The 18,076-nt window shown below is 35.9% G+C and overlaps 1 protein-coding gene across 7 annotated transcripts in view; it reads left to right on the forward strand.

The window, feature by feature from the left end:
- Positions 1-17,196, forward strand: part of ANKRD26 (ankyrin repeat domain containing 26) — a 140,555-nt gene extending 123,359 nt beyond the window's left edge. For 6 of the 7 annotated variants that reach the window (XM_047743306.1, XM_047743307.1, XM_047743300.1 and 3 more), the window contains 5 exons: positions 1,029-1,298; positions 2,150-2,367; positions 3,592-3,820; positions 15,810-15,855; positions 16,948-17,196. In XM_047743306.1, coding sequence (XP_047599262.1) covers positions 1,029-1,298; positions 2,150-2,367; positions 3,592-3,820; positions 15,810-15,855; positions 16,948-17,087 — 903 coding nt within the window. In that variant the 3' untranslated portion in view covers positions 17,088-17,196. The remainder of the gene's footprint in view (positions 1-1,028; positions 1,299-2,149; positions 2,368-3,591; positions 3,821-15,809; positions 15,856-16,947) is intronic. The other variant, XM_047743302.1, reaches the window with a different exon arrangement.
- The last annotated feature ends 880 nt before the right edge of the window (positions 17,197-18,076 follow it).

Genomic DNA, 18,076 nt, shown 5'->3' on the forward strand with positions numbered 1-18,076 from the left:
TCAATGCAATTCAAATTAGCATAAAACATTTGTAATTCAGAAAAAGGCTGATGGCAATAGAATCAATATTTATAGATTCATTAATTAGAGTCTTATTTTCAAAGTCTTATTTTGGTAAGCATTTATTGGCTCAGACCTCCATCAGTCTATATGGTATTCCTAAGACTTCTTTAAAAATTATGGAGTACAGGGCGCCTGGGTGGCTCAGTGGGTTAAAGCCTCTGCCTTCGGCTCAGGTCATGATCCCAGGGTCCTGGGATCGAGCCCCACATCGGGCTCTCTGCTCAGCGGGGAGCCTGCTTCCTCCTCTCTCTCTGCCTGCCTCTCTGCCTACTTGTGATCTCAGTCTGTCAAATAAATAAATAAAATCTTTAAAAAAAAAAATTATGGAGTACGAGGGCACTTGGGTGGCTCAGTTAAGTTCCTTTGGCTTGGGTCGTGATCCTGGGAGGCTGGCATTGAACCCCATGCTGGGCTTCCTGATCAGTGGGGAGTCTGCTTCTCCCTCTCCCTGCTCTTGCACTCTCGCTCTCTTGCTCTCCCTCTCAAATAAATAAGTAAAATCTTTTAAAAAATTATAGAGTGTTAAGATGAGGGAAAGGTTTAGAGACTTTCTACTAGGAGGTGACTTACGGTTATTTTATGGAGGAAAAATCTGAAACAATCATAGAAAAATAAAAGTATAAAAATCAAATACAAATGTGTGGCAAAGAGGATGACAGCAGAGATCGATTTTAGAAACTCCTGGTGGTTTGAATTTTGTTCTTGATTTTCTGAGTTATTTGAGGTTCCACATTCCAAGACTGTACTACAATATAGATAACATTTTGTTGAAAATGAATTTATTTTAAAATCTGAGCACCTGACTGGAGTAGTCAGTAACGTATGTGACTCTTGATTTTGGGGTTGTGAGTTCAAGCCCCATGTTTGGTGCAGAGATTTAACATCTTTAAAAAAAATTTGGGGTCTTAGTTTTGCATTAGACTCTTTTCACTCTACTTCCAAACTGTATTATTTTATTCATGCAGGTTGATGATCTTACAGCAAAACTGGAAACTCTGTCTTCAAAAAACCAGGTTCTTACTCAGGAATTATCATCTATGAAAGAAATACAGACAAAATGTGAAAAACTAGAGAAGAATAAAAAGAAGTTGGAACAACAAGTAGTAAACCTCAGAAGTCGTGTAGAAGTCAACATGGTAGAATACAGTAAAATAGAACAATATAAACGGGAGCTTGAAGAAAGAACAAGATTGAACATAGCAGAAAAATTAAAAGAAGTCAATCTGTTTTTACAGGTTAATTTATTCATTTATAAAATGCTTTAATTCATTTCACTGCAAATTACATTTTGGTTATATGCAGTGTAGAGTTTTCCTCTACTTCCTTTATAGCAAATTGGTAAATTTCTGGAAGCATTTGTTCCTTCCCTTTAAAAATTTCAGTTTTCATCATTATTCACACTAAATTGATCTTTCAGAATGATTCACAGTGGAAAGTCATTTTATTTTTCTAAGACCAGTTAGTATAAAACAAGGCTATTGAGAAGAAAAGAAAAAATTGTACTTTAAAAATTTTTACCATGGGGTACGTGGGTGGCGCCATCAGTTGATTGTTTGGTCTCCATTCTCGGCATGCCTACATAAAAAAAAAAAATGGCACCATACTTGGATTATTCCTTTTTTAATATTAAATATCTTATTTATTTCTTTGGAAAGCATGAGTGGGGGATGGACAGGTAGAGAGAAAATTCCAGGCATACTTCATGCTAAGTACGACACAGGGCTTTATCCCAGGACCCTGAGATCACTATCTGAGCAGAAACCAAGAGTCAGGCACTCAGATGACTGAGTCAGCCAGGCACCCCATGTACTTTGATTATTCTTAAGTTGTATTGTTCACTTTTTTTAAAAATTAAATGATTTTATTATTCTTTGAATTATCAGGTTGCACGAGTTCTAACGTTAAGAATTAACATCATTCACATTTAATTCAGTTTCACATTAATGATAAATATTTTACATTTCAGCTTTTTTTTGTCACTTTAAAAATTGCTCTCTGAATCATTGACACAAAACTAAAAGAAAGAAATATACTGTAATTACCCAGGTTGTAACAATTTTAAAACTATGCTTTTAATTTGCTTTAGACACAAGTAGCATCTCAAGAAAGCTTAGCACAGTTAAGAGAAAATACTAATGCTTCACTAAGAAGTCAAATGGAACTCAGAATTAAAGAGCTGGAATTTGAATTATTCAAAATGAAAAGTTCTCAAGAAGATCTTACTAAAACAGAATTGGGCAGATACAAGCACCTCTACCTAGAAGAAGTAATGCATCGAACGTCATTGACAAATGAACTGAACAAGTAAGTTAAAACAATCATAGGAAGTAGAATTAGTTTATTAATTTGCCTCTAAACCATAATTTTTATGGAGCCATGTTCATGAGATCAGTAGTACGTGAAAGCCAACTAGATAGTATAATTTTGAAAAATGATGTTTGTAAATGAACTTACTGTTGAAATGTTAGTCCAAGACAATTTGCATCTCTCTCTTTTTTGGTTTTAGATGATTTTATTTTTTTCCCTTGAATATTTTCAGTTAATCTGATCTCCTAGTCTTTAAGCTAATTGTTTGAAGGTTTATAATTTAGACAGCATATTATTATAAAATTGTCAGAATTATCCTAAATAGAAATGAGTTTATTAATATTTATTTATTAATGTTAGTTTATTTTTGGAAGAGTGCATCTTTAACCCAAAAGGTCAAGACGGAAAGGGCAGATTCCACCTCCAGTACCCTGGCATCTGTGTTATAACCTAATTGCCTCTGGAGCTGTTTCAGTTCTTTCTGATCACAACTCTGCCATCTACTTCTCCTCTAGCAATTGTTCCTCTAAATTATTCCTCAGTGCCAAATGCTCAATCTCTCTGAGGTAATGTGTGAAATGTACAAGAGTGGTGAAAGCCAATGCTTGAAAAATGTCTTTGAGGGATTTTTTTTTTTCCTTTAAAGATTTTACATATTTATTTGACAGAGAGAGAGAGAGCCAGTGAGCATAAGCAGAGGGGAGCAGCAGGCAGAGCGTGAGGGAGAAGCAGGCTTCCTGCTGAGCAGGGAGCCCAGTGTGGGGCTCAATTCCAGGACTCTGGGGTCCTCACCTGAGCTGACGGCAGATGGTTAACTGACTGAGCCATCCAGACCCCCCCAGGATGCTTTATTTTTGCAGCTCTAAACTGGTTTACTAAATATAAGTACGTGTCATGGCATCCCCAAGAATCTTTTAAGTACAACCATTCCAGAAGGCAGCAGGTGTTACCTGTTAAGCCATGGACATCACTGATAGCCATTTCTCTCCCTCCTTAATTTGAATTACTTGTTAGTTAGGAACCCTAGAAATATATGTACTTCTTTAGAACAGTTTTAAACCTATAATTATAGTAGGTCTGCTCTGTCACATTTACCATGTTAAAACACAATTTAATGGCACATTCTGTTTACTATTATGGAAACTTAAAAAAATGCAAGTAATTTTGGACTGATTTGGGGAGAAATGAAATACTAAGCATTGTGTTTTGTAATCTGAACAGGACTAGTGAGAGGCTGGCAGAGACCAGTACCAAACTTCTGGTGGAGAAGCAACAGAAGCAAACTTTGCTTGACACTATTAATATGAGGCCAGCCCTTGATCTGCCTTATGGTAGAAATGTTAATAATAGTTCACTATTCAATAGAAATGTTGCTCTAAGAGAAAACATGGTGATTCCTACCTCAAACTCATGGCGTTCAAGTAAGGACATCGGGACTTTCTTGACCAAGGTTAGTTATATTATCTTTTTTCCTTGGGTTTCAGATTTCTGATATAATTTTTTTTTTAATTTGGTAAAATTCTGAGTTGCTTAGCTAACTAATACACACTAAGTAAAAGTCATAATTATTTTTGCTGATAAAGAAATGAGACAGAAATTTTGATTTTTTTTTTCTTAGTTCCTGGAGCTCTTACTTTCAAGAGATACCTATTATTACCTTTATTCAATAATTATAACTAAACTGACAAATTTATTATTTTTTCAAGATTTTATTTATTTTACAGAGAGAGTGTACAAGACGGGGAGAGAGTGTGAGACTCTCAAGCAGACTTCCTGCTGAGTGTGGAACCCTACATGGGGCCCAGTCTCACAACCCTAAGATCATAACCTGAGCCAAAAACAAGAGTCAGACACTTGACTGAGTTACCCAGGCACCCCAAAACTAACACATTTTAAATTTCTTGAAAACCTACATCTAAATTCGATTTTAGAAAGTAAATATTATTGCTCACGAATGAAATCTATACTTAGATGCTTTGACTAATTTCCTGGTTGGCAATGGTTCATAACAATTTTAAAGTTTGCTGTTACCCATTTTTCCCACCCCTATGTATAAGTCAACAATAAGAATCCAAACACTTAATCATATATGAATATTTATTATTTAAAAGAATCCATGATAAGTCCTTTTTATGAATTAAATAAACTTGTAACACTGAAAAGATTAATTTTTCTTTTTAAGTTGTAATTGTTGTCATTTTCTTACCTGAGAGTACATCCTTAATTATTTTCTTACTTGGAGTATTTTTTAAAACTTATAACACTTCTATTTCAATTTTTACAAAATGTCTTGCTGAGCAATTGTAGAGCATTTTCTAAATGGCTAAATCAAGCAAATACTGCATTCTTTTTTTAGAGAGAGAGAGAGAGGGAGAGAGAGTGTGTGTGCAAGCTGGCGGTGGGGGGTGAGGTGCAGAGGGTAAGCAGGCTCCATACTCAGTGCAGAGCCTGATGCAGGGCTCAGTCTCAACAATCCTGAGATCATGACCTGAACCAAAGTCACGATCAGATCCTTAACTGACTGAGCCACCAAGGTGCCCCACAATTGGAATTTTTAAAATGAAGTTCACATATATCTACCCTGCCATCACTTGATGACTAAGATGGGAATAATAGGGAGTCTTTAAGTAGCAGCTAGTTTCCATTGTGTATCATTGTTATTAAAATATCCATTTCAATCAATGTACATAGGTTTATGGTTTTGAAGGTATATTCATGGTCTTACTAATGTAGACAAAAGTAGCATTGACTCATGGTAAATGAGGCCTCAATCTTGTTCTTTCATTTGGTTTCCTTATTGTCTTGCTCTTTTCCCTCCTAATTTGAGGACTTTAGTGTTATGCTTTGTTGCCTTTCTTTTTCTTTTTTTTATATTATAGATTTTTGTGATCATAATGAAGTTCATATATAACATCCCATGTATATAGAAGTCTATTTTAAGTTGATGGTTACTTAAGTTCAAACCCATTTTAAAAACACTACATTTTCCCACCCCACCTTGTTTTATGTATTTGATGTCTTAGTTTACATCTTTTTATTTTGTGTATCCCTTAACTAATTACTGTAGATACAATTGTTGTTACTACTTTTGTCTTTTAACATTCATACTGGCTTTATAAAAGTGATTGATCTATTACTTTTATTGTATGTTTGCTTTTACTGATAAAAAACTTTCTTTCATAATTTTCTTATTTCTAGTTATGGCCTTGTCTTTCCTTCTTTCTTCTGTCTTTCTTTCTTTTAATCTATTTTTGAGAGCAAGCAAGAGAGAACGCAGATGGGAAGGGAGGGCCACAGAGAGAGGGAGAAGCAGACTCCTTGAGCACGGAGCCTGGTGTGGGGCTTGATCCTAGGAGGTCCCTTAACCTGTGCTTATTTAAAAAATTCTTTTATCTTTTTGTTTCTTGGCTTGGATGACTTCTGCTGCCCTGTCCTGTAGATCACTGATCTGTTCATCTGCAGCTTTTAATCTGCTGTTGATTCTCTCTGGTGTATTTTTCATTTCAGTTATTGTATTTTTCAGCTCTGATTGGTTCTTCTTTATATTTTCCTTCTGTTGAAGTTCTCACTGAATCCATCCATTCTTCTCCCAAGTTTGCTGAGCATTTTTATGACCATTACTTTGAACTCTTTATCAGGTAGATTACTTATCTCTGTTTCATTTAGTTATTTTTCTGAAGTGTTGTATTGTTCTTTCATTTGGAACATATTCCTCTATCTCCTCCTAGACTTTCTGTGTATATTTCTGAAATTGTTCTTTTCAACTTTTTCCCTCTTTAAAGTATGTTACTTTGAACAATGAATGTTAGGTATAAAGTCAAGGAAGAAGAAACCATTTCTAAGTATTGTCTGATTATTTTTCTTGTTGGAACTGCGGTGGAGTAGGTGGCAGATGACATTGCTCTTCTTTTTCTGAGTTGAGAACACAGGAGTCAGGCAGCTGGAGATAAGCTTAGTGACTTTAATACATACTAACAAATTGGAGGATGTGGCTTAGGTATGTAGCCACAGTGAACTTCCTAATACTTTACTCCAAATTAGGCACTTCCACACACAGTTATAAATGGAAGGAAGAGATGTTTGATGCCCATCCCACAAACATGAAAGCAGACCTCAATTCATGTTACTATGGCAGGCATAGCTTTTCGAAGAAGAGATTTGGAAGCACGTAGGCACTACTTAGTACCTTCTCCCAAATTCACCTATTAGGTGAATCTCCTTTCCAGTCATGAAGAAGGTAGAGAAATGTTCTCACGTGGAAATGAAGGTTTACCTATAATTTCTGAGTGGATTTAATTTATAATTAAAGTTAATCGTGTCTTTTGTACATGTGAGCTAATGGAAAGGCTAGATGGCAAAAAGAAATCTGTTCAGTGTTTTAAATTTTGTGATTAATAACTCACAACATAGGTAACTCATTTGTTGATTGTCTTTGATAAACCAAGTTTTATTTGAAGGAAATGAATAATTCTTTCAAGGAAGAATTTCCTCAGTTTCAGGTTCTTTGGTTCAACTAAAGATTTTCTCCTTCAAGTTCCCTGTCCCTTCAAGTTAAAAAAATTTGTGCTTATAAATTGAGTATATTGACTGTTACTAAGAAAAGTTAAGATAACTTCTCTTCCTTTATTTTTGTTCATGACTGTAAAAATGTATAGTTTAGTTAGAAAGCTGTTTTCTGCCTAATGCCTTAACTTTATTGAGCCACATGACAAAGTTTTATGTATTCATTTTCTCTGAGTTCTAGCTAAAAATGCATGTTTTTCCTGAATATAAGGAAGTAACTAAAACACATTCCTGGCCTGCAACTAGGTGGTTTTTTGACCTCAGGCAAACTACAATCTCTCTGAGGCCTTTTTGTCTCTTAAGTAAAATTAGGGACTTTGATTAAGTTAGTGAGTTTTATACCTACGGGGAAAAACTGCTTTTTCCAGAGAATAGAACTTATCTTTTTTTTTTTTTTGCATTAAACTGTATTATATAAAACAGAGACAAGTAGAGCTGTTTAGCTAAAGGAGAGATAAGACTACACCTGTAGGCTTCCTTGTCCCTCAATCCTGCTGTGTCTCAGTGGAGACTTAGATTTCTATGAGCAATAGTTTGAAAACTAACATTTATGAGAAAATCCTTCGTTAATAATTCTTTGAATTAAAATTTGCTGATACATTGCAAGTTTTTTTTCTGTGTGTAATTTTCTTACCCTCCTATTTTTTTGAAAAATGGAAAAGTATAAATAAAATCGCAAATGCGTTCTCCTTATTAGTGGACTTCTAGCTATTTCTACCATCTAAACACAGTTCTCACCTGGAAATAAAGGTCACAGAAGTAAATATTTAGGAAAAGCTTTTGGGGAAAAGAAGGTAACATCACATTGGTAATTCCTTAAGTCATGTCATATAAAAAAGTGTTTTATATTTTACATAGTATTTATTAATGCTTTATAAAATTGCTCAATAAAAGTTTCTCCCATCAAGTGGTATTGAGTTATTAATCTTACAAGGCTGTCTAGTAATGTTGTCAGATTATTAATTTTATAAGGCCTGAATATAATGTTATTGTCAAAAAGTGTTATGATCCTTCAAAAAATTAAAAATAGAAATGCAGTACCATTCAGTAATTCCACTACTGGGTATTTACCCAAAGAAAATGAAAACACTAGTTTGAAAAGTTATATGCACCCCTATGTTTTTTGAAACATTATTTACAATAACCAAAGTAGGGAAACAACCTCAGTGTCCATCAATAGATGAACAGATAAAGAAGATGTGTGATACATATACAATGAAATATTCATTCAGCTATAAAAAAGAATGGGATCTTGCCATTTGTGACAACATTGGTAGACCTAGTATGCTAAGTGAAACAACACAGAGAAAGGGATATACCATATGATTTCACTTCTGCATGGAATCTAAAAAACTAAACTACTAATAGCCTACTAGTGTCTGGAAGCCTTACTGATAACATAAATAGTTCATTAACACAGGTTTTTTATATTACCTGTATCATATACTGTATTCTCACAAGAAAGCTAGAAAAAATGTTATTGAGAAAAAATAAGAGAAAATACACTAAAATACAGTTTCAAAAAAAGTCCATGTGTAAGTAGAGTAGACCTGCACCATTCAAACTCATGTTGGTCAAGGGTCAGCTGTATATTACAAGTATTCCCATCTAGAATTTTCTTACCTAGACCTTTCTCATAAAAGGTACCCTCTCATTAAATGCCCCAAATGGGGTCTAATGTAGGGTACCAAGGGGTTCCTGGGTGGCTTAGTTGGTTAAGTGACTGCCTTCAGCTTAGCTCATGATTCCTCAGTCCTGGGATAGAGCCCCACTTCAGGCTGTCCACTAAATGGGGAGTCTGCTGTTTCCTCCCCCTCTGCCTCTTCCCCCACTCGTGCTCTCTATCTCTCATTCTGTCTCAAATAAACAAATCAATAAAATTGCTGGTATAAACATTGGGGTGCAGGTGCCCCTTTGGATCAATATATTTATATCTTTGGGGTAAACCCATAGTAGTGCAATTGCTGGGTCATTGGGTAGCTCTATTTTCAGCTCTTTGAGGAACCACCATACTGTTTTCCAGAGTGGCTGCACCAGTTTACATTCCCACCAACAGTGTAAGAGGCTTCTGCTTTCTCTGCATGCCTGACAACATCTGTTGTTTCCTGACTTCTTCATTTTAGCCATTCTGACAGGTGTGAGGTGATATCTCATTGTGCTTTTGATTTGTATTTATTTCCCTGATGCCAAGTGATGTTGAGCATTTTTTCATATCTGTTGCCCATTTGTGTGTCTTCTTTGGAGAAATGTCTGTTCGTTTCTTCTACCCATTTCTTGACTGGATTCTTCTTCGGTGTTGAGTTTGATAAGTCTTTATAGATTTTGGATACTAGCCCCTTATCTGATATGTCAATTGCAAATACCATTTTCCATTCTGTAGGTCATCTTTTAGTGTTGTCAGTTGTTTCCTTTGCTATGCAAAACCTTTTTATCTTGATGAAGTCTTTGTTTCCCTTGCCTTTGGAGAAGTGTCTAGCAAGAAGTTGTTTTGGCCAAAGTCAGAGAGAATACAACCTGTGTTATCTTCTAGGATTTTGATGGGTTCCTGTCTCACATTCAGGTCTTACATCCATTTTGAATCTTATTTTTATGTGTGGTGTAAGAAGATGGTCCAGTTTCATTCTTCTGCTTGTGGCTGTCCAGTTTTCCCAACACCATTTGTTGGAATGACTGTCTTTTGTTCCATTGGACATTCTTTCCTGCTTTGTCACAGATTAGTTGACCATAGAGTTGAGGGTCCATTTCTGGGCTCTCTATTCTGTTCCATTGATCTATGTGTGAGTTTTTATGGCAATACCCTACTGTCTTGATGATGACAGCTTTGTCATAGAGCTTGAAGTCCGGAATTGTGATGCCACCAGCTTTGGTTTCCTTTTTCAACATTCCTTTGGCCATTTGGGGTCTTTTCTGTTTCCATACAAATCTTAGGAATATTTGTACCAGCTCTGAAAAAATGTTGATGGTATTTTGATAGGGATTGCGTTGAATGTATAGATTGCTCTGGGAAGCATAGACATTTTAACAGTATTTGTTCTTCCAATCTATGAGCATGGAAGGTTTTTGCCATTTCTTTGGGTCTTCCTCAGTTTCTCTCATGAGTGTTCTATAGTTTTCAGAGTGCCGATCCCTTGTTCTATACTTTTCAGAGTACTGATGCCAGATAGTTTTCAGAGTACTATCTGAAAGGGATAGAATACCCAAGATACCTTGGATTTATTCCTAGGTATCTTAATGGGTTTTGGTGCAATTGTAAATGGGTTTGACTCCTTAATTACTCTTTCTTCTATCTCATTGTCGGTGTATAGAAATGCAACTGATTTCCATGCATTGATTTTATATCCTGCCACTTTGCTGAATTCCTGTAGGACTTCTAACAATTTTTGGGTGGAGTCTTTTGGGTTTTCCACATAGATTATCACATCATCTGTGAAGAGTGAGAGTTTGACTTCTTGCTGATTCAGATGCCTTTATTTCTTTTTGTTGTCTGATTGCTGAGGCTAGGACTTCTAGTACTACTTGAACAACAGTGGTGAGAGTGGCCATCCCTGCTGTGTTCCTCACCTTAGGGGTAAAGCTCTCAGTTTTTCCCCATTGAAAATGATACTCACTGTGGGCTTTTTGTAGATGGCTTTTATGATATTGAGGTATGTTCCCTCTATCCCTGTACCATGAAGAGTTTTAATCAAGAAGGGATGCTGTACTTTGTCAGGTGGTTTTTCTGCATCTATTGAGAGTATCATATGGTTCTTGTCCTTTCTTTTATTAATGTATTGTGTCACACTGATTGATTTGCGGATGTTGAACCACCCTTGCAGACCAGGAACAAATCCCACTTGGTCACGGTGAATAATCCTTTTAATGTACTGTTGGATCCTGTTGGCTAGTATCTTGGTGAGAATTTTTGCATCCGTGTTCATCAGCAGTATTGGTCTGTAATTCTCCTTTTTGTTGGGGTCTTTGTCTGGTTTTGGGATCAAGGTAATGCTGGCCTCATAGAAAGAGTTTGGAAGTTTTCCGTCCGTTTTTATTTTTTGAGACAGCTTCAGAAGAATAGGTATTAATTCCTCTTTAAATGTTTGGTTGAACTCTCCAGGGAAGCCATCTGGCCCTGGAGTCTTGTTTGTTGGGAGATTTTTGATGACTGCTTCAGTTTCCTTGCTGGTTATGTGTCTGTTCAGGTTTTTCTGTTACCATTTCTTCCAGATTGCCTAATTTGTTGGCAAATAGTTGTTCATTATACATTTTTAAAATCGTTTGTGTTTCCTTGGTGTTGGTTGTGATCTCTCTTCTTTCATTCATGATTTTATTAATTTGGGTCCTTTCTCTTTTCTTTTTGCAAAGCCTGGCCAGGGGTTTATCGATCTTATTACTTCTTTCAAAGAACCAGCTCCTAGTTTTGTTGCTGTGTTCTACTGTACTTTTGGTTTCTATTTCATTGGTTTCTGCTCTGGTCATTATTAATTCTCTTTTCCTGATGGATTTAGGCTTTCTTTGCTGTTGTTTCTCCAGATCCTGTAGGTGAAGGGTTACGTTGTGTATTTAGGACCTTTCTTGTTTCTTGAGAAAGGCTTGTATTGCTCTATACTTCCCTCTTCAGGACTGCCTTGGCTGCATCCCAAAGATTTTGAACGGTTGTATATTCATTTTCCTTTGTTTCCATGAATTCTTTTACTTGTTTGTTAATTTCCTGGTTGACCCATTCATTCCTTAGTAGGATGCTCTTTAACGTCCATGTATTTTAGTTTTGCCCAAATTTCCTCTTGTGATTGAGTTCAAGCTTGAAGGGACTGTGGTCTGGAAATATGCAGGGAATGATCCCAAACTTTTGGTACCGGTTGAGACTGGATTTGTGACCCAGTAAGTGATCTCTTCTGGAGAAAGTTCCCTGTGCACTAGAGAAGAATATGTATTCTGTGGCTTTGGGATAGAGTGCTCTGAATATATCTGTGAAGTCCATCTGGTCCAATGTGTCATTCAAAGCCCTTGTGTCCTTGTTGATCTTTTGCTTAGATGACCTGTCCATTGCAGTGAGTGAGGTATAAAAGTCCCCTACTGTTTATTGAATCATGCTCGATGTGTTTCTTTAATTTTGTTATTAGTTGGCTTATGTAATTGGCTGCTCCCATGTTAGGGGCATAAATCTTGACAATTGTTGGATCTTCTTTTTGGAGAGACCCTTTAATTATGATAGCGTCCTTCCACATCTCTTATGACGGCCTTTGGCTTAAAATCTAATTTGTCTGATAGAAGGATTGCCACCCCAGCTTTCTTTTGATGTCCATTAGCACGGTAAATGGTTTTCCACCCCCTTACTTTCAATCTGGAGGTGTTATTGGATCTAAAATGAGTCTCTTGCAGACAGCATATTGATGGGTCTTGCTTTTTTATCCAATCTGATACCCTGTGTCTTTTGATTGGGGAATGTTGCCCGTTCACTTTCAGGCTAACTATCGAAAGATATGAATTGAGTGTCATTGTATTACCTGTAATGTCATTGTTTCTGTATATTGTCTCTATTCCTTTCTGGTCTATAACACTTTGGGGCTCTCTCTTTGCTTAAAGGATCCCCTTTAGTATTTCTTGCAGGACTGGTTTGGTGGTCACAAATTTTTTAGTTTCTGTTTGTCCTGGAAACTTTATCTCTCCTTCTATTTTGAATGACAGCCTTGCTGGTAAAGTATTCTTGGCTGCATATTGTTCTGGTTTAGCACCCTGACTATACCATGCCAGTCCTTTCTGGCATGCCCTGAGCTGCTTTCTGGATTTTCTCTTTGTCTCTGAAATTTGCAAACTTCACTACTATATATCAAGGTGTTGGCCTATTCTTATTGATGTTGAAGGGGGTTCTCTGTGCCTCCTGGATTTGAATGACTTTTTCCTTCCCCGGATTATGGAGGTTCTCTGGTATAATTTCTCAGATATACCTTCTACCACACCCCCTTTCCTCCTCTTCTGGGATCCCAGTTATTCTAATATTGTTTTGCTTTATGGTATCACTTATCTCTTGAATTCTCCCCTTGTGATCCAGTAATTGTTTATCTCTCTTTTTTTCTCAACTTCTTTATTCTCCATCATTTTGTCTTCTATGTCACTACTTCTCCTTTCTGTGTCATTTATCCTAGCAGTTAGAGCCTCCAACTTTTAAAACTTGAAATAGTTAATATTTATTAGTTAATTATAGCTCAGTAAGTCTGTAAAAGATAAGTAGGGTTTTATTTCTCCATTACCCATTATGTATGTGATGAATTTTTAAAAATTTCTATTCAATTAGCTGATATATGATATATCAGTTTCAGATATAGTGTTTAAAGTTAACCATCAGTAGTATATAATACCCAGTGCTTTACACATCACATGCCCTCCTTCATGCCCATCACCCAATTACCCCTACCCCCATCCCACTCCCCTTCAGCAAACATCTGTTTGCTTCCTATAGTTAAGAGTCTCTCATGATTTGTCTCCCTCTTTGATTTCTTCCATTTAGTTTTCCCTCCCTTCCCCTATGATTCTATGCACTGTTTCTTATATTCCCCATATGTATGAAACAATATGATAATTGTCTTTCTGTGATTGACTTATTCCTCTCAGTATAGTACCCTCCGTTTCCATCCACTTCATTGTAAATTGTAAGAGTTCATCCTTTTGGATGGCTTTGTAATATTCCATTGTATTTATATATACACCACATCTTCTTTATCCATTCATCTGTTGATGGACATTTGGGCTGTTTCCACGGTTTGTCTATTGTGGAGATTGCTTCTATAAGCATTGGTGTCCAGGTGCCCCTTCAGATCAGTATGTTTGCATCTTTGGGGTAAATACCTTGTAGTACAATTACTGGGTCATATTTTTAACTTCTTGGAGAACTTCCATACTGTTTCCAGAGGTAGAGCCTCCATGTTTTTATTGCATCTCCTTAATAACCTTTTGATTTCAACTTGGTATATTTTTGTTCTTTTATTTCTCCAGAATGGGATTCTCCAGTGTCTTTTGTGCTTTGTTCAAGCCCACCTAGTATTTTTATACTTGTTATCCTAAACTCTAATTCTGCCATCTTAGTTATATCCATACTGATTAGGTCACTGACAGTCAGTAGTACCTCTCTTATTTCAGGTGAGTTTTTCCATCTAGCCATTCTGTCTAGAGAAGAATAGAAAATGAGAGAACAAAATACTAAAATAACAACAACAATCCCAGAGAAATATAATCTGAAGCCAATCAGAAGAGACCAGGAATCAAAATAAATAAATAAATAAAATAAAAATTTAAAAAGAGAGAATATAATCAGATAGGTAATGAGAACAGAGCAATACACTAGATTCTGGATATATTTTGGTCTGTTTGTTAGAGGGAACTACATCCCAAAATTGTAAAGAAAGAAAAAAATATATATATGCAAAAATAAAGTTAAACACTATGAAAGGATAGAATGTAACTATAAAAATTAAAATTAAAAAAGTTTAAAAAACCCGAGTTGATAAAATGAGAAATTGGTTGAAATGGGAAAAGAAAAAGAAAATTAAACTTTAAAATTTAAAGAACCATGAGTTCTATATAGTATTTTCCCCTAGCACTAGAGTTTTGCAGTTCCCTGTGATTGGTTAAAGTAGATCTTAGCGGGAAGTTCTTGCTGATCTTCTGGGGGAGGGGCCTGTTGCACTAATTCTCAGAGGTCTTTGCCCTGGTGGTATTGCACTGCCCTTGCCAGGGGGCCAGGCTAAGTAAGGGCTTCCAGATTCCTCTTTGTGGCTTTTGTTCCCTGATGGTTTTCCACACCACTTGAGAGGATTAGAAGGAAAATGTGAGCTTCCCACTGTCCAGCCCTAGAGCTGAAAGCGGGCACCCTCCACTCTTCAGTGTGCCCTCACAGAAAAGCTGTCAATCACTCTTGTCTCCCTGGTTTCTGTATGCACTCTGTGTACACCCAGCCTTTGAGCATTTTTATCTCAGCCATGCAACCCTCTTTGGAGTTTCCAAACTTTGCAGTCTCCTGTGGCTGCATTCGTGCCACTCCTCTAGGGAGGAGGGAGGAGGTCTTGCCCTGGTTTTTCTGCATGTTTGGCCCCTGCTCTGAGAGCGGCTACCCAACGGGCTGGGGTTTGTGGTTAATGGCAACACTGAGCTGAAAGCCCCTTCTCTGCTCTTTGATTGCAGCTGGCTTCCCTGCTGAAACACCTGGGAACTCTCCCATACGCAGGCACCCCATTCTTTCTGTGACCCCGGGGATCCTGAGATCAGGCAGTTCTACCTAGGATTCCAACCTACTTCTCCACCTGAGTGCTTTTCAAGCAGGGATGTCTCTCACCAGATTAGACTTATAAAAGTTCCAGTTTGCACACCACTGCTATATCACTTTCTGATAGGCAGTTTATGCCCCCCTAACAGTTTATCTTCCCATATAGCACCTTGGATTCATTTCTCCATGCCACACCTCCTACCTTGCAGAACATGGTCACTTTTCTATTTGTAGAATTATAAGAGTTCTTTTCTTAAATCTCAGGTTGAGTTCACAGGTGTTGAGAATGATTTGAAAGCTATCTAGCTGAATTCCAGGGACTGGACAAAACTATGGTCCTCTATGCCTCTGCCATATTCCTCTTCTTCCAGAAATTATGTATATTTAATAGACCAATATTAATTGTACTTTTTATCAGATTTATCTAAATAGTGTTACATGTATTTCTTGTTACCTAAGATTAAAATAAGTAGGGATTTATTTTATTTATGTGATTATCTTTCTATTTAAGCAATCCCTAACTTAGTTTTAGTCTCTAATAGTGTTATTTTAAGTTCACATTTCATAAGCTATATATAATTCCTACAATAATGTCTCTTGTTTAACTTGAACATCATGAATAATATTTGACTTATTTCAGATGCAGCAGGAGTTGGAAAAAAATATAACTAGAGAACTAGAAAAAGGTATGTTGCCAAATTTCTGAACTAAGATGGTTATTGATTTCTGAAATAAACTATGAATGGTAAATGGCATTGCTTTCCATTGTTTGGATAATAGGTACTATGCTAAAATTTTTAATATATATCTAATAAAATTGTAAACATAAACATAATGAGGAACATACTTATTCCTCATTTAGTCATCGTTTTTCAGACTTTTTAAAAAAAATCTCCAAATGTCTATTTAGCTGTTATTTCAAGCTGTAATTTCCTTCACTTCTGCCATCCCTCTGGAACTGTCAACCTGAATATGCGGGCTTTCTCAAATCCTTGTTTCTGCTAATGATATAAAACCAAAATTAAAAAAAAAAAAAAGAAAAAAAGCAGTCTTGTCTTAGGTGATACTTAGTTAAGCAATTATAGTTCAAATAGCTGTCACTTGACAGGTGACATTTAAATCTCCAGTCGTTGATTTTGTCATTGATTTACCTTTTGCCATTGGGTAAAATTCCAAGCTCTGTACATGGAATAAAAACACCCAAATCAGTTTGGTTCTTGCCAGATTTTTCAGCTTTCTCTATTGCTAACATTTACCCTACTCTGCGGCTTTGCTCTCGCTCCTCTTCAGCGTCGACTACTTGCAATTCCGCAAGTGTTCTTTCTCACTCTCTGTGTATGTTCTTTGTATTTGTGTCTTCCCTCTACCTGGCACGCTTCTTCCCTGTCCTTCAGGTATCAGCTTACGTATCCCCTCCACCAAAAAGCAGACAATATTGATAGAAAACTAGGATTTTCCTTCTGTGCGTTCTTATGTTCAACTCTGAAAATTGCCTGTTTGATTTTTCAGTCTGTCCTATATGATTGTTCATGGGTGGGCTCTGTTATCATCTTGTAATGAGAAAAACAGAAGCTCTGATATTTATCCACAATAGCAATTACCTCAGTGGGCAACCTTGAGCAAAATATATTTAAAAGTAATCTTGTATTTTATATTGTAGTTGTATTAGATGTTTTTCATTCTTCATAACACTCATAAGGCTTCAACTTTTTTTTTTACTAGCTTTTAGTTAAGAATGAAGTATTTTAGATAAAGACTGTAATTCTTTTTCTTTTCAGTTGCTGCTGAATTTGAATCAGGCTCATCTGGTGGGGCCACCTCTTTAGAATCTACTTTTGAAAGACATATAAATTGTGATGATGTACAGAAAGCATACAGAGAGTACTCAGAGTTTCTGAAGAAAAAGTATAGCATCTGAAAGATAAATAGTAAAAATTTATTTACTGGATGTTTATACAACATTTTAATTGTTTCCTATTAAATGGATGATATGCAAAAAATCTTTCTTAAAGGAAAATATTTTTGGATCATGTGTGTAATAAAAGTTTATAATAATATTTTAAGCTATGTTTCTTGGTAGCTAATTAACTTTTAAGCAGATTTTTTTATATGGAAATCAGCCTTATTGGGTTTTACATGCTTCAGACTGCCCATATACCAGCTTTCTAAACAGCACCCAACCAACCAAGTTTTCATGAATACTTCAGTCATGTTAATTGATAACTTTTGGGTACTTTCCAATTTTTATTACTACATATGAACCTAGATTTAGAAATTTTGATATATTGCTGCTAAGTTTATTGTCAATGTTTGCATGTATTCTAATTTTTATAGTGCTATAAAGCTTATGTATAATTTTAATTTTAAATACTGATGCATAGCTCTTCCCTCAATGTGAAATAAGATTTGCCTAAGGCTTTTCACCTTTTCTGTTTATTTTTTATTTACTTTTTGAGAACAGACTTAAAATTAGAAGAAAAAAAAAAACTTTTACCACAGAACCATTTGCAAGACAATTGTTAAATTATGCCTGATTCCCATAGCATTTATATCCTACAAGTCAGTACATTCCACATAACTACTGTACCACCTTGACAATCAGACAATTAATTCTAATACAGTTGACCTTGAATAATGCAGGGGTTAAGGGCACTGACCCTTTGCAGTCAGAAATATGTGAATAACTTTTGACTCCCCAGGCACTTGAGTACTAATAATCTGCTGTTGACCAGGAAACTTACGTGTACAAAAACAGTTAACTAACCTGTGTTTTGTATGTTATATGTATTCCATATTATATTTTTACAATAAAGTAAGCTAGAAAAGAAAATGTTATTAAAATCATAAGGAAGAGAAAATACACTGACAGTACTGTCATGTATTTATTGAAAAAATCTGCATGTAGCT

The sequence above is a fragment of the Lutra lutra genome, chromosome 8, assembly GCF_902655055.1.
Source record: "Lutra lutra chromosome 8, mLutLut1.2, whole genome shotgun sequence".
Taxonomy (NCBI): Eukaryota; Metazoa; Chordata; class Mammalia; order Carnivora; family Mustelidae; genus Lutra; species Lutra lutra.